The 23,211-nt window shown below is 50.8% G+C and overlaps 1 protein-coding gene across 4 annotated transcripts in view; it reads right to left on the reverse strand.

The window, feature by feature from the left end:
• Window positions 1–3,860: 3,860 nt before the first annotated feature.
• The window catches only part of ACTR3B (actin related protein 3B), a 62,123-nt gene continuing 42,772 nt past the window's right edge, over window positions 3,861–23,211 (reverse strand). For 2 of the 4 annotated variants that reach the window (XM_047763018.1, XM_047763019.1), the window contains 5 exons: window positions 20,724–20,867; window positions 17,637–17,810; window positions 15,609–15,701; window positions 6,078–6,203; window positions 3,861–5,245 (listed from right to left, as the gene is read on the reverse strand). In XM_047763018.1, coding sequence (XP_047618974.1) covers window positions 5,033–5,245; window positions 6,078–6,203; window positions 15,609–15,701; window positions 17,637–17,810; window positions 20,724–20,867 — 750 coding nt within the window. In that variant the 3' untranslated portion in view covers window positions 3,861–5,032. Of the gene's footprint in view, window positions 5,246–6,077; window positions 6,204–10,239; window positions 12,252–15,608; window positions 15,702–17,636; window positions 17,811–20,723; window positions 20,868–23,211 lie in introns of those variants that run through there. The other 2 variants (XM_047763020.1, XM_047763021.1) reach the window with 2 other exon arrangements.

Below are 23,211 nucleotides of genomic sequence, written 5' to 3' on the forward strand. Positions count from 1 at the left end.
GCATCTGTGACCTGCACCACAGCTCACGGCATGCTGGATCCTTAACCCGCTAATCGAAGCCAGGGATCGAACCTGCCTCTTCATGGATGCCAGTCAGGTTCGTTAACTGCTGAGGCACAACGGGAACTCCCCACCTGAATCATATTTCAGATTCCACGTGCAAGTGACATCACGTGGTATTTGTCTTCCTCTGTCTTCACTTAGTGTGGTCATCTCCACGTCCACCCGTGTTACTGCAGATGACAGTATTTCAAGGAATGCACAATTTAGAGCAAATAACGATTTCTCTGCCTCCTAGCGGCGTGGTCCTGAGCGTGCGATTACATTTCTTTGAGCCATAGCTTCCCATCTGGAAAATGGGGGGCTAACAGCAAGGCCGCCTTCCCAGCCGGCTGAGCTTACATCAGGTCACGTGGTGAGCACCCGGCCAAGTTCCCACACACTCAGCTCAGCTTGCGGCCACTCCCACACGGACGCGGGACTCTGACAACTGGGTCACAGTCTTGATCTCATCGCCAAGGCCCTGTGCCCACCCGGCCGATGCCAGCACCTCCCAGACAATCTAACACCCGCATCTCAAAATTCCCCAAACTCTCCCCTATCCAATGAATTCAGCCTCCACGCAGCGACGTCACTGACCTCATTCCCACAGAGAAGGGTCGCACCTGTGACACATCTCCCTGTCACCACAATCTCCCGACCTTGAAGCTCAGGCCCTCCGGTCCTCCCTTCACTCCGACCCTGCCCAGACTTCATTCAAGGACAGAAGACCCCCAGCACACCTGCCCTGCCACCATACTTGCCCAGCAAAGCCCCAACCCCAAGAGGTCAACTTGCTGCCTTCTTCCCTCTTCCATTCGGTTACAGGGAAGCCCCGTGGAGGGCGCCCAGCCACATGGGTTTGTTCCACTAGAAGCACCTGGGGCTTCCTGGGCTCCTCCTCCAGCTCGACTCTGGACCTGTCATCCCCCACCTCTGAGAGGACCTGGATCAAAGAGCTACCCACTCCTCCCCCAGGGATTTTCTTTCTTTTCTTTCCTTTCTTTCTTTCTTTCTCAGGCCACACCCGTGGCATATGGAAATTTCCAGGCTAGAGGTTGAATTGGAGCTACAGTTGCTGGCCTACACCACAGCCACGGCAACAGAGGATCTGAGCCTTGTCTGCGACCTACACCACAGCTCATGGCAACGCCAGATCCTTAACCCACTGAGTGGGGCCAGGGATCGAACTTGCATCCTCATGGATACTAGTGGGGTTCTTAAGCCACTGAGCCACAGCAAGAACTCCATCTCCCAGGATTTTCAACCTCCCTCTCTGGTGTTTTTTCCCTACCCTGTCACATGCGCAGGAAAACAATCCTAAGCCTCATGTTCTTTAATCCAGACTTGGCTAGAAAATTAATAAACACAGAAATGGAAGCCCTTAGGAGCTGGTATGTTGTAATGAACAAGCCAGGGACAGCATAACTTCTCGTTAGAAAAATAACTGGCAAATATTCACATATTCACCAGTTACTAGATTTTCTTTAAGTAAAGCATTCCTATAATATTCTTATCATCACAAAGCTGAGCTCATGTCTGTATCCATTAAATAGGGTGAAGCAACTTCCTACACTAGTTAAAAGTTTAATAGTTGTAAAAACTCTTGACTTAAGATTTTAGAATATGCTTCATTAAAGTGTGCATTTGTTGAAATGTTTTACAGAAAACTGTCCACTGAGAGTTAGAAGGCATTGTCATCACAGGTTGATTGTACCCATAAGCCCCAGTGACACTTAACTCCCCACTACATCATGATCTAGTGCTAATTCAATCTGAAGAAAAAGTACATGCAGATTTTCTTAAAATTACTAACTTTAAGCATTTTTCCTCCTTACAGAATGACCAATGCTCACTGCATAATCATATCCCATTTCTACATGCAATATCTGGCAGGCTTATGGAAAAAACAAAAAATTATAACAACTCTGCAATAGGGCCACTGCAATTCTCAGATAAGGAGACAGGATCAAAAGTCATTTGCTTAAGGAACAGCCAGAATTCAGACTCAGATCCTTCAGATTCAAAAGCCCTCGCTTCTGCTCACCAGGATTTTGGGCTCTGTCTACAGACTGGCATCACCTGTGGGGCTTCAAAACAGAAAGCATAACACAAATGTCTTCCCTGTTCCCGCCCACCCTGACACTCTAATTCAGCGGAGACCCCTGAATCACACCAGTCGAGATCTAATGTAGCATCCCGGCCCCTTCAATTTTCTGTTAAAAGAAAACGCTCTGATGAACGCCTGTAAGATGAGAAACAGAAGTACAGAACAGAAAGAGACTCACAGACACGGACAGCAGACTTGTGGCTGCCAAGGGGCGAGAGGTGGGGGAAGGAGTTCAGGGTTAATAGATGCAAACTATTCCATTTAGAATGCATAGACAATGAGGTCCTGCTGCACAGCACAGGGAACTAGGTCCATTCACTTGGGATGGAAGATGACTGGAAGACAATATGAGAAAGAGAGTGTGTATAGATGTATGACTGGGTCACTTTGCTGCACAGCAGTAATTGACACAACAATGTAAATCATAATAATAAAAATTTTTTTAATACAAAAAAAAAAAAAAACCAGAAGTACAGCCTCAAAGATAATCCTGTCCCCAACAAGGACAAGAGAAGCTTTAGGAATTCTGCGCCTGAAGAACAGGTGACATTAGTTCTAGTTTAGCCTATGCTGGCAGTACTAGACTCCTGACACAGCGTCATCTGAGGAGCCACCCCAAAAAGAAAGCGTGTGTGACTGCTCTGACGCCCAGGACCGGTGCCGACACACAGGAGCGCATCACCTAGGAGTCTGGGGGAGGGAGATGCACCTGCCCACAAAGCACCTGGCCAAGCAAAAACAGGTAGGAACGCAGGTGGAGAGGTAGAAACGGCACTTCACTGTAAGAAGCGCAGGGACAGTGAGGCTGATGAGGCCAAGGCCCGAGTGGGAAGACACCCACCACCCTTGGAGACGGGAGGGACCCTGCAGGTGCCATGGTTCCTGAACAGAAGGCGGTGTTAGAGGAAGCGATCCTGCTGACATGTGTAGTGCACGGGGCGCTCGCAGGAGACAGATGGACCCCAGCTCCTTGCAATAAAGCGGCTGGAAGACTCAGAGAAGGCAGAACGGTCCTGGAGCCCTGCGCAGGGCACACCCCAGGGGAAAGGCGGAGAAGCAGCCTGTTGGACAAGGGAAGAACCGAGGGGTCTGAGACCCTCCACCAAGAAGCCCGAGGGCCCAGGGTTGCTGAGCATCAGGAGCGAGCAGCAGGGACCGTCTACAGCGCGGGAGATCCAGAGGTTACCATCCTGAACCTAAAGATTATGGCAGTGCTCCCCAACTTCTTCTTAACCTTACAGAATAAAACCCAATGTCTCTTTACAAAGGCAAATTTTCAGAGAACACAACATCTTTCATGACCTAGAAGAAATAGCATAGTTAACAGTTTAAAAAAGTAATTTAAGTATTATGACGAATGAATAAAATGAAATCTCTTAATTGAGCAAATTACCTTTCAAACCAGCAGTCTGCTCAGCCAATGTCAGAGTACTTACTGGAAGCTCAAAGCCATGAATCACGAATTCCCAGGAAGGACGGTGGGCGTCACCAGGAGGGTCGCCGCTTCCCCCCCCCCAGGACTCTCCAGGCTCACCCACATCACTCCAATGACCAGGTGAAGGGCAGGCAGTTCACCGCATTTTAGGAAACTCCCCCCAAAACTTGGGTGGCAGTCATCAGATCCGTCACTGATGTCAAAGAAATTCAAGTCTTTAGACGAAGTAGACGCAGAAAGGGAGAAAGTAAAAGACCACCACAGCGCAGGAGGAAATCTTTATAAAGAGCCTAACTGCTTTTATTACAACGGTGCAAGGTAGTCGTTCATCCAGAGCTCACCAACAGCAAACCAGCATCTTCTGTAAAACAGCTCCTCTCCGGAAAGTTCAAACAAAAAAAAACAAGATAACGTTGTCCGTAATAATTCTCATACAATACTGCTTAGTGTTTAAACCTCCTATCACTCCAATAAAGTGTCATCATTTTCTAGCAAACATGTGGCAAAAAAGTTTGCCCTGTGTCCTTTTGTTTGCCTGCAAACATATCGGAACATGCCTCACAATTAGAAACGTGTCGCTACAACACTGCAGGACGCCAGGATCGATTCGTGCTCAGGATCAGCCAGTGGTACCAAATACCATAAAATACAAAATGATAGGAAATATAAACATCAATTTGTATTTCAAGTTTACAACATTTTATTTACAAAAATAGTCTGGAAGGGAAGGGGTGTGCGCCCCTCACTGTCCTGCGGGAACTGTTCTGTGCCGTATTCTAGGGTTTTCCCTACGGTTGTCGAGCCGCGGCTGAATCCCTTCAGCATCGCACCAGTGGACTAGAAGCTCGGGTGGGCGGGCGGCGGGCGGCGGGGCGGCGAGCGAGGGAGGAGGGAGGCGGGCGCCGGTGCTCCGCGGAGCTGCCGGGAGGCGCCCCATGCACTGGGCAGCGAGCAGGCCTCCCCGGGCCGCCGCCGCCGCCGCAGCAGCGCTGCCTGCGGGAGAGGTGTGCACGTGACACTAAGACATGACGCCGAAGACTGGGTTGTGGCGGCAGATGCTGGGGCCGTACTCCTCGTAGTCCTTCTTGGTGTGACAGACCTGGAAGAACTCCGGCTGCGAGGCAAGGTCGGAGGAACACAAAAAATGGTCCAGAAGGAAATACAATTACAGTCGCTAGTAAGCAAATGAGAAAAGCCTCCCCGCAACCTCCACTCCTCCCCCACCGGCACAGGTTCTGACCGCATTTTTAAAACAGCAATTCGTTAGCTAATCACATATTTGAGGAGGAAAAGCCATCGCTGCTTGGAAAAGTCACTGGAAGAAATGACTGATGCCAGATGTCTCGAGTACTTTTCAGATGCCTCCACACTGAGGGTCTGGCCCGGATGCTCGAGAATTAGCCGCGCAATTTAAACGGCAGTCAAAACATTCTTTCTAGCCCACAGAATTAAATGTACAGCCGTTTAGAGCTACACAATAAGAACACACACAATTTAACCTCCGTAAGACAGTATTTATTCAAACTCTGCAGAGGACACAGAAATGAACACATGGAACACTCTCGAAAAGGACTTACAGTTGAGGCGAGCATAGAACCCCCGAACCACACCGCGTAGCGCTGCATATGGTGCGTTATCACCTGAACCTCCACGGGCTTGGGCTGGAAAGCCAAGGGAGGTGTTTACTCCCCTGTTTACCCCGCCCCCGCCCGGCAGGCAGACGCGTGCACCCCACCGCCTTCCCGGAGACAGGACCTCCTCCCATCCTGCAGCCGCAGCTGGGGCCACACCCACCTGGCACACACCGGACCCCACCCCACCCCTCCCCCGGCCCAGCCGGAGAATCCCCAGAGCACACAGGTCAAGGGCACTACCTTTACCCAAAGCCACTCTAAAAAGTGAAACATGCAAGCAAATAACCCAATCGCTTTTTTCCTAACTAAACAAATGAGATGTTTTAGCACGTAGAGAGAATTCCAAATAAAGATAAGTGTCGCAGAAATACCGTAAGAAATTACATTTTGCCAGCAGTGCAATCCCACTAGGGATCCCAGTTTGCTCCCATGTACTCCACACGGAAGCCCAACCTCGCCAGATGGTGGAGTAAACTCCCCAGCTAGCTGAGAGTTATTAGCTTGGAGAAAAACACCTAACTCCCCGCTCACAGTAGTAACTTTGATTTAATGAGAATGTTTCCACCCTGTAAGCCGACAGCATCTCAGGACACTGCGACGCCACCTGCCTGACCGCTCAGGGTACAAAAGAAACGGCTGGCGGAGCGGGGACGCTGCGGTCTACATCACCCCAACTGCGCGCAAGGAGGGAGTTCAGGAAACAAACCTCTACAGATAATTTGTTTGCCTGAGAGAGCAATTCAAGCTTGTCTCACTCTGGGCTGCAGAGACGCAGAGGCCCCCAGCTCTCGGGCGGGGGTGGACCAGCCCCGCCCCCCGAGGCCCCGCCCCCGAGGCCCCGCCCCGCTCGGGCCGCTACCTTTATTCTGCCGCCGCTGAGCTCTTCGCTGAGTTTCAACCTGGCGTCCACCACCCTTTTTAAGTCTCTCTGCAGTCGACGTCCAAAATCCCTGAACATTGTCGAGCCTCCTGAAAGAACGACATTCTAAAAGACACAAAGCAGAGGTTTCCTTCCATGAGGACACCCACTCACGCTCTTCTCCACCGGTCACGGCGAAATCCCCCGTACCAAACTGATGGTCTGAATAGCACACACTTCAACCTACATGAAAAGATAACAGCTGAAGCAAAGGTAATGTGATCAAAAAAGTACCAATCGTATTTTTTTTCTGTGTCACAAATTCTGTTTGTCTGGTTTGGGTTTTTGTTTTTCTTTTTTGGGGCCGCGCCTCTACAGCATGTGGAAGTTCCCAGGCTAGGGGCTGAATCCATGCTACAGGCCTACACCACAGCCACAGCCACACAGGATCCAAGCCACATGTGCAACCTAAGCAGCTGGTGGCAACACTGGATCCTTAACCCACTGAGCAAAGTCTGGAGTGGAACCCGCATCCTCAAGGAGACTACGTCAGGTTCTTAACCAGCTGAGCCACAATGGGAACCCCAGAAATTCTTTCTCTCTGTGCTTTTTCTCCAATTATAACCAAGAGAAAACATAAAGCAATTCTCCCACGGGCTCCCTGTGGACACTACAAAGCTCTGCAAGGTCCAGGAGGCCAAAACAAGCTAAATCAACAGACAACTTGTCATAATAAACATCTAAAGCCAAAGTGACATTTGATCTTTAGCTACTTTGCCTTAACGATCATGGGGGGGGGGGCGTCCAATTAACACCTGAGCCCTTCCAGAAGGGTGCCGTGGGGGCCTTGCCGCTCCCTCCCCTCCATCACTCTAGGGCCCCTGAGCGGCTGCGACAGGAGCCTGCGTGCGTGGAAGAGGGACAGAAGGGAACCGCACTAAATCTCTTATCAACGGATAGAAAAGTCGGATCCTTTCAGGCTGCAGGATATTACCCAGGGTGATGAAAGTGGAATTAAGTGCATCCTGACCTTTCTTAGGGAAAGTAACCATTTGAGAAAACTGGAGAAGGAAAACCAAGCACCGCCTCACAGAGCCAGAAAGCCCGACTCCCAGACCTTGAGGTGGCCCTGAACCCGTCAGCAGAAGGCACAGGCGCCAGCGTGCGGGACACGCCTTCCCGTCTGGGGACCCGGGTGACAGGTCAGAGGAGATCAGATTCACCCATTCCTGCCTCCTGTTGCCCTCGGGCGAGGCAGCCAGCACTCCTTTCTTGTTAACCTCCACCCCCATTCAGCCTCCAGATCAGCAGGTGAAACCAGAAGAGCGGCCAGTGAGGCTGTGGTCCCCCTGGGAGTCTACGCCGACCCCCCCCCCACCCCCACCCCCACCCTGAGGGTCTGCAGGGAGAAGTTCCACCTTCAGGACCAACTGACTGCTGATCAGCTGGAACAAGCTACCCAGCTGCTGGAAGTCACAGCAGCCTCAGGACTCGTGGTGGCCACAGCCACAGCTGCTGCATTTAAATACAGTAGACAGCGTGTCACATGATGTTCTTCAGCCACACGTGGCCAGTGGCGACTCTACTAAACGCCACAGGAACTGAATACTCCCCCCCCCGCCCCGGTCACGCGGGACAGCACCGGCTGGCAGTGTCCCCGAGAGCCCGCAGGTCATACACTGCCCTCAGGGTCGGTCCCAGTGCCACACAAGGCCAGGCCCTCCAAGGGTGCTCGCTGCACATTTGTTCAAGGCAGTGACAACCGTGGGGTCAGCACCGAGCCCATCCTCGCTCTCGTTACGACAGGCCTCTCCTCCAGGCAGGGCGTGTGCGGCTGTGAGCATGGCTCCTCCCTCCTGGGGACACCGGGGTTGTGCCACTTCTGGACACCTGCGCAGGACGCATCGGCTAAGGATGATGGGGGTGCATGTGGAGCCGGGGCTGGACCTGCTCTGTCCACCACCACCCCAAACTGCCTTCCCACCTGCTCACTGATCAGACCGCATTCAGGATCTCACCTGACTAAAAGGCCTGTTTTGAGAAGGACTGGAAAAAACCAGTATCTTACAGTAAATATTTTTCTTTCAAGTATTAAAGACATTTTTACTCATTCAACATTATGAATAAAAAATTATATACATATATGTAGGGAGTTCCCGTTGTGGCGCAGTGGAAACGAATCTGACTAGGATCCATGAGGTTGCGGGTTCGATCCCTGGCCTCACTCAGTGGGTTAAGGATCCAGCGTTGCTGTGAGCTGTGGTGTAGGTGCAGATATGGCTTGGATCTGGCATTGACATGGCTGTGGTGTAGGCTGGTGGCTACAGCTCCAATTCAACCCCTAGCCTGGCAACCTCCATATGCTGCAGGTGTGGCTTTAAAAAGCTAAAATATATATATATATTTATATAAATATATATATACACACACACAACTGTACAATATGCTTCTCTGATTTAAAGGGTATTAACATCACTATAATATATAAACCCTATTTAAGCAATCTGCTGTGAAAATATCATTCCTTAAACTGTATCAAGATGCATTCACATCTGCTTGACAAACATAATGAAAAAGAATTTCTGTCAACTCCCAAGCCACTGATAAAGCAGGTTTAAAAATATTGTAGGAGGAGTTCCCGTCGTGGAGCAGTGGTTAACAAATCCAACTAGGAACCATGAGGTTGCGGGTTCCATCCCTGGCCTTGCTCAGTGGGTTAAGGATCCGGCGTTGCCGTGAGCTGTGGTGTAGGTCGCAGACACGGCTGGAATCCAGTGTTGCTGTGGTGTAGGCTGGTGGCTATAGCTGTGAATAGACGCCTAGCCTGGGAGCCTCCATATGCCGCAGGAGCGGCCCAAGAAATGGCAAAAAGACAAAAAAATAAATAAATTTTAAAAATATATATATTGTCTTGCCGGCCCCTCCCACTGCCCCGAGATTCCTCCCCACCACCTTCAACACCACTTCGGGCTCCGCTCAAGGCAGATTTCTGCAACCCTGCCCTGGCCCCACCTCCACCTCCGCCAAGTGCCCTCCACCTGGCCTGCCTCCTCCTCTCGGCTCTGCAGGCCACGCCCCAGACTCACCTCCACACCACCTTCTCCAAGCCTTTCTTGAACCCTTCTAATGATATGCAATCTGCCCTTCTCGCCATGCCCATAATTTCCATGAGTCACCTTAATGACGTGTAGCTTGGTGGTTCCCAGGAGAATTATTTCAGGGTTTTTTGGCTGTGCGTGTGGCACACAGAAGTTCCAGACAGGGAGAGAACCAATGCCACAGCAGTGACAACACCAGGTCCTTAACCAACTAGGCCACCAGGGAACTCCTGGGAATTATTTCAGTATTATATTTAGCTTTTTTATAAGCCCTTGAAGACAAGAACCCTCTCTCATACATACGCGAATCTTCTAATTTAACAAGAATAGTGTCTCGTATTTAGTGGAAACTCAGACATCTGATAAACAGAATTCAGGAAGAGAAGACACTCAGTTACATTACAAAGCCCTCAAACAAAGCATCCAAGGTACTAAACACTGGCTAACCCAGTGAGCTAATTGCTAAGAGTGGTTCTCCATCTGGCTACGCAGTAAAATCATGTGGGATGCTTTCAAAAGCCAGATGCCTGGCCCAGTTATATGAGACTCTGGGTGGGACCAGACACCTGTATATGCTGATGCTCCTCGGGTGGTGTCCAGGGACAGCCAGGCCGGAAAACTTCTTGTTTCAAGCAGCACCCGCTGCCTTCAACGGCCTGGCCCCTCGGAGGACTCACGGGTATCCAAGACTCACCTCTGACACACGGGTCCCCTGCAGACCCATCTCCCTCGAACAGAAACAGGCGGCGTGTGAATGCCCTTCTTACAGGCCAGACTGAAAGAAGCATTAGATTATGACTCCTTTTGTCTTAAAAAAAACTGTTTTGCTTTTTTAAAATAATCTAAATTATCAGGGAGTTCCCCGTGTGGCTCAGCAAGTTAGGAACCTGACTAGTATGCATGAGGATGTGAGTTCAATCCCCGGCCTCGCTCAGTGGGTTGTGGATCTAGTGTTGCCATGAGCTGTGGTGTAGGTCACAGACAGGACTCAGATCCCACATGGCTGTGGCTGTGGTGTAGGCCGGCAGCTGCAGCTCCAATTTGATCCCTAGCCTGGGAACCTCCATATGCCGCAGGTGTAGCTCTAAAAAGAAAAAAAGAATCTAAATTTTCAAGGCCGTATTTTTTTCTCCACCATCCTCTTCCTGTCTCTTAGCCTGAGTAAGTGCTAACTCAAAGGCCAAGCTCTCAGGTGGTCTCAGGAGGGCCTCTTCTTGCTTCACCTGAGAATCTCCACCCGCAGTTCCCGACTGAGCCTGGGAAACGGAAGGAGGCCTGGCCCGACCGTCCCCTGGGCGTCTTTGGGAGCAGCTCGGCCAAGGGGAGCGGCAGGCCTCGGGCACCAAGGAGCTGTCGGAGCTCTGCTTCGCTTCAGCCACCACAGCTGCCCTGAGGCCAGGGGGCTGGAGGCACAGTGCACGGGGCAGAGGTCAGGAAGCCGGCCTCCCAGAGGGCATCCTGCCCATCCAGGTAAACCGACAGAGCTCGGCAGGGGCTGCTTCCCCCTTCGGTGGTGGACGTCTTCGGGTACCAGCGGCAGCTTCCTGCTTCTTCAGTGGCTTCAGTGCTGAGAACTGTGTAAGCCCCGCGGCAGGACAAGCGTGGGCCCAGCAGGTAAGGGGGCAGCGATGGGGTAAGGGCAAGGCTGGAGACGCAGAATACTCGGCTCGCAGAGCAGCTGTGCAGAAGCACTCGTACCTACTACGCCTTCCAACTCCGAGAGGGTCTTGGAAGTACTTTCAAAATCCCACAGACAAACATCCGTGCATTTCATGAACATAGATGTCGTGGTGGAAGGTTCTTTCCACAGCAAGCGCACGTCCACACTCAGGAGGAGGGGTGGGGAAGGCAGGACTAAACACACAGAGTGAATCCCAACAAGGCCGCCCGCCCGTCGAGATGCCTGCCCGGAGCCCTCACCCCGGGCAGTGGCTTCAGGAGACGAGTGGGCAGAGCCGCTACAATGGAGCCACGGGGCCCTGCAGGGGGAGGAGCAGACGGCCACTCTCTCCGAAGTCCTCCCCAACAGCAGCAGCAGATGTGCTAAGTGACCGCGGCCTGACTGGCCTGTGAGGCCCAATCTGGAAAGTTCAACCACGTCCCCAACACCTGTTCTCCTGCATGAGCTCCTAGGAGCAAGCCCCTCCCGGTCACAAGGCTGCCTGGGCAGAAGAGAGCAGATGCGGTGTAGACCCGATGGCCCACAAAGCCAGAAATAGTCACCGTCCGGCCCTGTGCAGAACAAGCTGGCCAAGCCCTGGTCCGAGATCGCCAGGGGAAGAGAGCACGACCGAAGCCGGGACCCGGCCGGTTAAGGGACAGCAAAGCACATGCTTCGGCCTCGGTGTGAAACTTCCATTCGCTCATCAAGCCCTCTGTGTTGGGAACAGTCCCCTTGGCGGTGGCCGTGGCAGAGGTGGGGGTGCCAGCAGACAGTCCTCACCCTCCCTGAAGCCCCGTGACAGTGACAGGTGGGCGAGAGCGAGGTGGCCTGCCAGCTGGCTCCCTTGCAGGGTGACCACAGGGCTGCGGCCCCACCGGACAGCCTTGGGAGCAGGCGAAGAGGTGCTGGGGCTCACCCACCCATGCAGGGCCCCAGCCCGCGGGCAGCAGAGTGGGGTGGGCCCATGCGTGTCCCTCCACCCCCACAGGGAACAGAGCCCGACAGGAGAGAAACACGGTCAGCTCCCAGTCAGCTCCCTCCAGCCCCTCACAAGGCTGCAGTCACTCTGCCAAGGCCCTGAAAGCAGCACACAGCTGAGGGAGCACAGCCAGCAAACGGGGCGGGCGGAGACCCTGCTGCCACCACCCCCGGGAGGCAAGGCCGGTCCTGGTGGGGAAAGGGCCGGGAGCGGGTGTCCCTCTTTGGGGAATCACCTTCCTCCCACATTTTCCATGATCCTCAGGGTCACGTGGTGGGAAAAGCATGGGTTTTCAAAGATGTGGGAAATGGACTCGAAATCCAAAGGCTCTTGGAGTTCCCGTCGTGGCTCAGCAGTAACAAACTCGACTGGCATCCATGAGGACGCAGGTTCCATCCCTGACATAGAGAGTGGCAATGTTTTTCTGGACCTGTCTAAATCAGAGGAAATAAAGCAAAAAGAAACAAATGGGACCCAATTAAACTTAAAGCTTTTGAACAACAAAGGAAACTACGGACAAGATGAAAATAGTAGGTGATGAAAGGTAGAAAATATTTGCAAATGACATGGTCAATACGGGGTTATTAATACCCAAATATATAAACAGCCCGTACAACTCAACACAAAAAAACAGGGGTTATTAATACCCAAATATATAAACAGCCCACACAACTCAACATAAAAAACAGGGGTTATTAACACCCAAATATATAAACAGCCCGCACAACTCAACATAAAAAAAAACAATCAAGGAGTTCCCGTCGTGGCACAGTGGTTAACGAATCCGACTAGGAACCATGAGGTTGCGGGTTCAATCCCTGGCCTTGCTCAGCGGGTTAAGGATCCAGCATTGCCATGAGCTGTGGTGTAGGTTGCAGACTCGGCTTGGATCCCGAGTTGCTGTGGCTCTGGTGTAGGCCGGTGGCTACAGCTCCAATTCAACCCTGGAAATCTCCATATGCCGCAGGAGCGGCCCAAGAAATGGCAAAAAGACCAAAAAAAAAAAATCAAAAAATCAAAAAATGGGCAGACTATCTGAGCAGACATTTTTCCAAAGAAGACACAGAGATGGCCAACAGGCACATGAAAAGATGCTCGACATCATTAATCATTAGAGAAATGCAAATTAAAATCAAAATGAGACATCGCCTCACACCTGTCAGATGAACTATCATCCACAAGACCACACACACACACACAAATATCGGCCGGGATGTGGAGAAAACGGAACCCTTGTGCACTGCTGGAAGGAACGTAAATGGGTGCAGCCGCCATGGAAAACAGTATGGAGATTGCTCAGGAAACTAAAAATAGAACTACCATATGATCCAACAATCCCTCTGCTGGGTATTTATCCAAAGAAAGTGGAAACACTAACTCAAAAAGATGTGTATGTACCCCTAGTGTTCCTAGCAACAAACTCTATTTACAAAATCCAAGATACAGAAGCAACGCACATGTCCATCAACAGGGGAGCGGACAAAGACGTGGTACAGATACCCAAGGGAATATGACTCAGTCTTTAAAGAAAGAATGCAATGCTGCCATTTGCAACAACATGGATAGACTTGGAGAGTATTATACGAAGTGAAATAAGTCAGAGGAAGACAAATACTGGATGATGTGACATGCATGTGGAATCTAACAGAGAAAACAAACTACAAACATAACAAATAGGAAATACACTCACAAATAGAGAACAAACTCGTGGTTATTAATGGGGAGACAGCAAGATAAAGGGAGGGAATTAAGATATACAAACTACTTATGTCTAAAATAAATAAGCTATTGGGATATACTATAGAGCACAGAGAATACAGCCAACATTTTATAATGCTAGAGAAACGGAGCATAAATTTAAACATCGCGACTCACTAGGAAATTTATATACTACTGTACATTGACTACATCTCAAGTTTCTTTTTTAAGTGTCTCAGACCAATTGGCTCCATGTGAGCAGGGTCCATCTCAGGGGTCAAGGTCAATACCCACTAAGCAGGGAGCCCCGTCTACAAAGCCATCTCTGCCTTACGAACCCGTACATCCACTGAACGGGAGTGAAACTGTCTAATGAGAAATAGTCACCTTCTCATGAACCATCTGAACCACTGGCAGACATTTCACTTCCCCCACGACGAAATGAGGACTCAGCCGTTCCTTGTTTTCACGGACAAGACGACCCAGCTAAGGGTAAGGGAGATGTAGGAAGCAGGGAGACAAGGCACGGATTCTACCAAACTTGAACACCCCCATCTGTCTCTACTTTCCCTTTCTTGCACATTTTATTGAGAGAGAGAGAGGTGTTTAAGAGTATAGAATTATAATTTGTTTTCACCCATAAAAAATTGTCTCTATATAGAGGAAAATATTTTCCACTGCTAAAAGTAATGTTTATTAACTATACAACTTCAAACAATTTTAAGACAAAAAGTAGAAGTGATCCATCTCCCATCCCCAAAGACATTCTCAGAGTTCAGCATGTGTCATCCAAAGCCTTTTCTTATACATATACGCCAACTATATTTTTAAATAAAATGAAATACTACCAGGTGTAAATGTTGCAGCTTGTTTTTTCACTTAGCAATATGTATCATAGACATCTTTTCATCTGAATTTACATTGATTTACCTCATTCTTTTTTGGGGGGGGGGGGGCTGCACCCATGGCATGTGAAGGTTCCTAGGCCAAGGGCTGAACCCACACTACAGCAGTGACAACGCTGGATTCTTAACCTGCTGTGCCACACAGGAACTGCGATTTACCTCACTCTTTTCAAAGGCTGCACAGTACCCCACTGTGTAGAGGAAACAAAATTTATTACACCCTCACTACTGAGTCTGAACTCTCCCCTTTAAAATTCCGCTCCCCGAGCCTGAGGACGTAGGAGGAAGTTAGAAGCTGAGGGCAGAGGGAGGCTCCCAAGCAGAGGTAACTGCAGATGAGGGATTACCATCCCTCTCGATATCCAGCAAACTTCTCTTTTATCCTGTAATTACACAGCCTAGCTTTTCCTCACTGCAAGGTCAAAACTCCCTGTACTCAAAGAATTTTGGAAAAAAATATTACATAAGTATATTTTCTCCTAGATTGTTCCACTTCAGGCTTTGACTTCTTTCTGGAAACAGCATATCTGGCACAAACTTAAATGGACAGGAAGCAGGACCAGTAAGTTCACGCAAAGGGTGAGGGAAGGACCCATTTCTCTTTCCATCAAGACACAGGGCTGGAGTTCCCATGGTGGGGCAGTGGTTGACGAATCCGACTAGGAACCATGAGGTTGCGGGTTTGGTCCCTGCCCTTGCTCAGTGGGTTAACGATCCGGCGTTGCCATGAGCTGTGATGTAGGTTGCAGACGCAGCTTGGATCCCGCGTTGCTGTGGCTCTGGCGTAGGCTGGCGGCTACAGCTCCGATTCGACCCCTAGCCTGGGAACCTCCATGTGCCGCGAGAGCGGCCCAAGAAATGGCAAAAAGACCAAAAAAAAAGAAAAGAAAAAAAAAGACACAGGGTTAAAATTGTCCAATGTGAAATATAACTGGCCAGGTAAAAATAAAGATAAAAGAATATTTCAATTAAGTGCTTCCATTTAACTGAGTCTTATTTCCAAACATTTAAGTCATCTCTCTTCCAAGAAAAATATTTTACCAGTGCACTTGTCTTTGACAAATCCTATAAAACAGGAGTGGAACAGCAATGCTGCATATGATGGGAAGACCCTATTAGTCTGAGAACGCTGGGACTTGCTGAGAACTGCGGAATGAAACCCAAGCACCTTACCCAAGCAGCCTGTACCTTATACAGCGGACGGCGCACGTCGATGGGGCAGTTCTGAATCACTTCATCAACGACATCCGAGATGGATTCCATGAAGTCGGGGTTGGCAAACTAAGTTTTACATAAATAAATAAAAGAGACAGTACATATTTCTCTCAGTAACTTTTTTTAAGAAGGAACCTTAACAAATCCACGATTTCCTATAAAACCATCACACTGGAATGAGTATGAAGATGAATCCAAGCGACTATGTGTGTGCATGGAGGGACCGTGACAGGTCCCCTCCAGAGATGACACACGTGGGTGTAGTGACAGAAAGCCTCCAAAAGGACCAAGGATAGACCAGCCGTGTGTGAGAATCCACAGTACGAGACTGCGGCAAGCGCGCGCATCACGTGTGTGGTAGGTGATGAAAAACACGGGAGAATATAATGAGTTCATCAGTTATGAACACTGATATCATGAAAAACTTAGCTAAGGATACAGGAAGAAAAAGCAGACAATGAGGAGTTCCCGTCGTGGTGCAGTGGTTAACGAATCCGACTAGGAACCATGAGGTTACGGGTTCGATCCCTGCCCTTGCTCAGTGGGTTAAGGATCCACCGTGGCCAAGAGCTGTGGTGTAGGTTGCAGATGTGGCTCAGATCCCATGTGGCTGTGGCTGGGGTGTAGGCCGGTGGCTACAGCTCCAAACGGACCCCTAGCCTGGGAACCTCCATATGCCAAGGGAGCAGATCAAGAAAAAGGCAAAAAGACAAAAAAAAAAGGAAAAAGAAAAAGCAGTCAGTGAAAGACCACACTGCGAACCTGAGCTAGACGACTGGAGAGGCTCTAAGACGGTGGTTTTTCTTTTTTCTTTATTTTTTGTAAGTTTAAAGACGGTGTCTTTTAAATGAAATCGTCAATGTGACCAACCATGTTCCTGAGTAAACAGGCTTGGATTCAAGTCTGTTTAAATAAGTAAGCTAAAGTACAAGTAATCCAATAACAAAATTTTGCAACATGCTTTAAAACCCAAGGAAGGCGTTAATGTGCTCTGGGGAGGAAGGTAACACCCAGTCACGCACCAGCTGGACACTGTGGGTTTGACGTCTATTCTAAATCAACGCTATGAAAGGCATGAATGAATGAGCCTGACAGCGTGGGTTACAGCAAGGCATACATCGTGTGCCATACCCATCTAAAAACAAGGCAGCAGTTTGTAACCTACCCATCACATGGAAACTGAATGAGGTGGAAAAATACACCAAAAGACAAAATCCATTTAAGCCTTGAAATGCTGCCTCTTAATTACTGCTTCTGCTGCAAAAGTAATAATAATTCTTTGTGACTGCTAGTTAAAAGGATGCTATCCGTAATTCTTTTTTTTTTTTTTTTTGGTCTTTTTAGTTATTTCTTGGGCCGCTCCCGCAGCACATGCAGATTCCCAGGCTAGGGGTCGAACTGGAGCTGTAGCCACCGGCCTATGCCAGAGCCACAGCAACGCAGGATCTGAGCTGCGTTTGCAACCTACACCACAGCTCACGGCAACGCCGGACCGTCAACCCACTGAGCAAGGGCAGGAGCCAAACCCGCAACCTCATGGTTCCTAGTAGGATTCGTTAACCACTGCACCACGACGAGAACTCCGCTATCCGTAATTCTTAAACGCCATTTAACTAATGGAAAGGCTAGTCCTCAGAAGCCTTTGCTAAGGCAGGGAACACAGCAGGACCACCTGTTCTGGGTTAAAAACTCGAATTTGGATGGAGCAGCACCAAGGGAGAGGTGAGATGTCACCTCGTACAGAGGTAAATTTCATTCGGTCCCCGAGATTAACTGGTTTTCCTATGAGATGACTTTGGATTCCATTGTCTTCTATTGCTCTTAAAGCTTCTTCCTAACCACTCGGGGTTTAATGAACCATTATCTATTGAACAGACAATGGAGCTGAAGAGTCAACCAGTCAGGCAGGCACAGGGCCGGGGGGCGGTTCCCACTGCCGGGGCTCTGCCCGCACACCGGGGGGCAGCTGCGCTCAGAGCCCTCGGAGGGTGGACGCCTTACCTCCGGGTGAAAGAAAATCTCAGGGCCCAGGAACCGCTCGTAGCCGACGTCTACCACGAACTTCTTCTGGTTGATGGCGTTGATCCCCGTGTACTGCTTGATCCACCTGCGAGGATCCACGTCATACTTGGCAAACTCCTTGACTATATCCGGGCAGATGTAACAGTACTTCTCCTGCAGACACACCGAGAGGCCACCACGCGTTAACAGCTGCCCAGAGTCTGCCCTCAGACAAATGCCCAGTGACCCCGGAACACCCCTGAAGTGCGTCCTGCCCACAACCACACCTCCACGACGGACATGCTTTAAGCCTCTGAGACTTTTCACGACCACGCTCTGAACACGCCAATCTGTGCTCTCTGCAGCCTGGCTATCAATCTCAGCCTTACTCCAATTTTGCTGCAGACCATCTGAAATAATGTCTAACAGTGTCTGCTAAGGATCCCGTCTCCAACTTCTCCCTTCCTCATTCCTCTTGGGCCTCCATATGGCGCCCGCCTGGGCATCCACTGCCACCCAGCCTGGACCAGCGGCCCTGCGCTGCAGCCCAGGGCCCTGAAGGCAGAGGCTCCAGCCTGATGCCGGCCCGCAGGCTCTTCATCTGCTGTGCAGTCTGACGCCCGCGGTCAGCGCCTCCACGGCTAAGACGTGCCGAGGGCCCAGCACCTGGGACGCACAGGGAGTAAATGCCTGCCCGCTGGAGCCCACGCTCTGGCTGAGCGTCAGGGAGGAAGCAGCCGCGGTGAGAACACAGTCTAGGTACCAAGGACAAGAGAAAAGGCTGCTGGGGCAGGAGGAGCCCCGTGTGTCAGTGCACATGGCTTTCGCCCTACACCAGCCCCTCCTGAGATACGAAACGTGTCTCCTCAGCATCCAGGGATGCGCGACGGACCTTCGGGTTGACCATCTGTCCTTAGAGCTACCTCAGCAAAGCAGCAGGTGGCACTTGGGTACCAGATTCTGAAAGCAAGCGTCTTGTGGGCCAGATGGGCTTTGTTCAACACCAGGGCCACAGCTGGTGCTCACTACCCGTTTTAGAAGGACCTCGGAGAGCATTTTCACCATATTAAGTTTAAGGTTTCTTAGACTCCCTGGAACAGATCCTAATACCCTCTCGATGTGCTCTGCAGAATTATAAGCTACACCACCCTGTGTCCGTTGATAACGGAGAGCACGGGTCAGTCTGCAGAACCTTAAAGCTACAGACTGGAGACGGGAACGTGAAGCTGCCCTAAGAGGCCCAGCCAGTTTCTTAGGCCGTCTCAGCCGGCTTAGCAGACGGCATGAAATGCTGCGACAAAGGACGAGCGTGGCTGCGAGCGTGGCTGCGAGCGTGGCTGCGGTAGCCCTAAGCGCTGGGCTCTCGCTGCAGGGCGGGGTGTGCCAGCACCCACCCCGCTCGTGACCGGTGACCTCAGGAGGGGTAAGAGGCGGGGCAGCTCTGAGCCGCTCCCTCCAGGCCCTCCTCTGTCCCAGCAGGGCCAGTGCAGCTCACCTGGACAGAACACAAGGACTCTCTGATCCCAGCGCCCCCGTCACGGCCTGAGTGGGCCAGCCCCGGGTTCAAAGTCAGAACGGACCCCAAACAGCCAGCAATAAAGAAAATGCCACCGTGAGGACCAGGAGAGCAGCCTCACGGTCACACACACTCAGGGCTCGCTCGAGAGTTGAGAGTCGGGAGCAAGAGGTGTCAGTCACCTTTGTGACAGAGGTGGGTGGGGAGGGAACTGGGTCAAACGACCAGATTTCGTTTCTTGAAGAAAAGCAAGGGAAGGAGGGAAAATGTGTGAAGTATTCCGTCTAAAAAAGCCCACTGCTGCTTCCGTCAACTCCCCCCCACTGCCCCCGGGAAGGACCGACCTGCTCCTGCCCCACGCCAGCGCACTCTGTCCTCAAACTGCCTGTGTTCACCACGAGCACCGGCCAACGGTGGGGGTGGGGGGTTGCCCGGCTCCCTCCCCTTCAACCAGCCTTCAACTAAGCCTCTGGTGCTTCCTGGGAGGAAAGGGCCGGGGTGCAGGCGGAGGGCAGGCAGAGCTCCCCTGCAGCTCAGACAGAAACCGCGTGTTCTACGGGAAGGGAGGTGCTCCAGGCCACCTGTCACCCACATATAAATTCTTCTCCAAAAACAAAACTCTTGCTCTTCGACTATATAATAATAATAATCCCTGTAGTACTAAAAATCTCTTGCATTTTGACTTAAAAAAACCAATAATTTGTCCTAATTTTGCAACCTGAGAAGAAAATTCCTTAAAAAGGGTCTGTCAACAGAAAACAGACTCAGAGACTTTGAAAACAAACTTATGGTGACCAAAGGGGACAGGCTGGGGGAGGGATGGCCTGAGGCTGTGGGACCAGCACATGCACACTGAGGTCTATGGAATGACTGGCCAACACGGAGCCGCTGTACAGCACAGGCAACTCTACCCAATATCCTGTGACAGTCTACCTGGGAGAAGAATCTGAAAAAAATGGGTGTGTGTATGTGTGTAAGCGGATCACTGCGGCACAGCAAAAATGATCACAGCACTGAAAACCAACTCCACTTCATTGAAGCTTTGAAAAGGGGGGGGGGGTCTGTCAACTGCCACATACAGAGTAATACAGAGACCAAACTGATGGGTCAGGTCAGGCAGGCATTTTAAATAAGGACCAATCAGCCATCTTTCCTCTAATCTTCCTGATTTCATTTTAAAAATTCCTGTAACTTTCCCAGCATGTTAACGAGAGTCTAGGAAATACAGGTGGAGCCTGCCGAATGACTCCCTGGGCGCCGGGATACTCCAGGTGCTGCAAAGGCGCATGACTCCCTGCTCCCTATCCCAGAGATGAAGCACGCGGGGCGGGGGCGGGGGGTGGATGCAGACAGCTAACTGAAGGTCTGTCTAGTTAGGCTCCAATTAAAGGGCTGCTCACTCTGCACGGTGCTTCATACCACTTAACTAGCTGTTCTCATTCACCGCGGGAAGCTCCACAAGCACAAGTGGTAAACAGATCCAGGGGACGGGGGAGGTGGGAGCAGGGCGACGGCGCAGGGGAGGCACCCGACGCCAGCCCCCTTGAGACCGCCCATCCCCATGGTTTTACCTTGATGGCCTTTGCGGTCTCCAGGGACTGCTCGGGAGGGACGCCCACCTCCCTCTCCCTCAGCAGCTGCTGGATGAAATAGGTGATGTCTCGGCCCGCAATGGGAATGTGTTTGATGCAGCTTCCGATGACATACCCTTCTGCCTGGGGGGGAGGAGGAGGAAGGCCGGTGAGTGACCCTGGGGTGAGCGCCCTGCTCACCTGCCCCTCCGGGATCACAAGCATTTACTGACCCCCAGCCTGTGTGGAGCTCGGGCCTGGAGGCCTTCTCAAATGAGAGCACACGCAACTCCAGCTCCATCAGCAGAACCTGAGATGCCCCAAGAGCCACCCGAGTGATGCTTTCAAGAGGAATGTGAGGAGAAAACCACATGAAATAGTTCATTGCCAAAAAGTACTGCTGTCTGTCAGAACAAAGGGCCAATCATTTTCTTTGTTCCTCTAACAAAAAAGAAGTCGTGTCTATAAACTGTTGAGCCACCTATAAATCGTCCTGCATTGAAAAGTCAACCATTTGGCTTCAGGACTTGGATTCTAACCCCGGACTCAAACCCTGCCCCACATTTGGGGCTGAGTAGCCGTGGACACGTGTGTTAACATGTTTCAGCCTCAGCACCTTCATCCACAACGTGGGGCAGGGGGCGGCAACACAGTAATAAAATGCAGGGTCAAGTGCAGCCCTGCTGGACCTGCAGCCAGTGCTCAGTGAATGGTCCCTGGTCTGCAAGAGGAACGCCGGCAGGTTCGCCTACACCCTACGCCCTGTGACACCCGTGCGGCGGGAGCCAGGCTCCTCTGGTTTAGCCGCCCTCCGGGGCAGGGAAGCAGCAGCTGCTCAGCCCCAGGGCCCTCGCCAACCTCCCTGAGGGCTCAGCTTCCCACGGAAGCCTCAGGCTGGGAACTCCCACTGGCTCTACCGGGAGCTGATGGTCAGAGTGACAACCGCCACCCCAGCCTCACCAGGTAAAGAAGAGATGGCACCGCCTCTGTGCCACGTGCCCCTGAGACAGAGGAGGCGGAATGAACGAACCACTGGGAATGTACAGGTTTTCGTGACCACAAGCACAGACTCGGTCACCAGCTAAGCCGCAAGAACAAGTTGCAGGATTCCTCCCACGTTTTCTTCGGATTTACCCAACGTCCACAAGTGAGGAAAGGCAGGGCCTTTCCAGAACGTCCAAGCCATTTATAAAATATTTTAAGATCAAGATAAAATATAAGTAGAAATTATTAAAATAGCAAAGATCAACTTAAACTCATAATATTAGCTCTCTCACGGAAGCTATGCGTGATTTTTATATTCTATGCCTTATATAGAACATGTTCTAAAATTAATTCAACCAGCTGTAAATACGCGTCAGCTTCATCACAGCATTAACTATATCAAAACAACACACATATCCAAAAACAGGAGAGTACGTGCAGTACTTCATACCCACGCGATGGGCTATCATGCGGTGACGATTCTTGCACAGAATGCTTAACAACAGGAAAAAACATTAGGGATAAACCAACATGCAAAATACAGTTTCAGGATTATATTGTACAATTAGAATATAAAATCAGATACAGGATATTCCAATTTTGCTGAAAGTGTGTACACCTGTGTTTAAGAAAAAGTGCTTACACACACCAAAAAAAAAAGGAGTTCCCGTCGTGGCGCAGTGGTTAACGAATCCAACTAGGAACCATGAGGTTGCGGGTTCGATCCTTGGCCTTGCTCAGTGGGTTAACGATCCGGCATTGCCGTGAGCTGTGGTGTAGGTCGCAGACGCGGCTCGGATCCTGCGTTGCTGTGGCTCTGTGTAGGCCGGTGGCTACAGCTCCGATTCGACCCCTAGCCTGGGAACCTCCATATGCCGTGGGAATGGCCCAAGAAATAGCAAAAAGACCAAAAAAAAAAAAAAAAAAGCGCTTAGAAGGCCATACGACTGTATAACGCAGTTGTCCAGGTGGGTTTATGGGTCATTTTATTTCCTTCTTCACATTTCTCCATTTTATCCAAATTTTGTGCAACAAATGTAATTTTTAAAATCAGGAAAAAGACAGAACAAAGGAAGAGATAAAAACGTGAACAGCTTTCTCTGGGGGCCTGCTTGCTACGTGAACTTCTGCTCTCTTCTTCTGAGTCAGACGCACGAGGGAGGCAAAAGAGCAGGGCCCGGGAGACCCTCTGGCGACCTCGGCTGCACTGCCGTCTGAGGGCACAAGCTCAGAGAGACAGCCAGTCAGGTTCCCCCTCAGGGGCACTCACACTTCTCGTGACCCGAGGCAGCAAGTGTGCAGAGTGCGCCCCGCCCCCTCCCTCCTCGCCCCCACCGGCTGGGCCCCGGGGACAGGACGGGACAGGAGGGCAGGGGCCGGGCTTTCCTCCTCCTGACAGTGGACATGCCGACCTCCTTCAGTGATTTCTGGCTTCTGAGGAATTAAAGCCTTAGCACGTTAGTATTATCATTCCTCCAGCTTCCTGAAATAAAACAGTGGCCAT

Source organism: Phacochoerus africanus, chromosome 16, assembly GCF_016906955.1.
Source record: "Phacochoerus africanus isolate WHEZ1 chromosome 16, ROS_Pafr_v1, whole genome shotgun sequence".
Taxonomy (NCBI): Eukaryota; Metazoa; Chordata; class Mammalia; order Artiodactyla; family Suidae; genus Phacochoerus; species Phacochoerus africanus.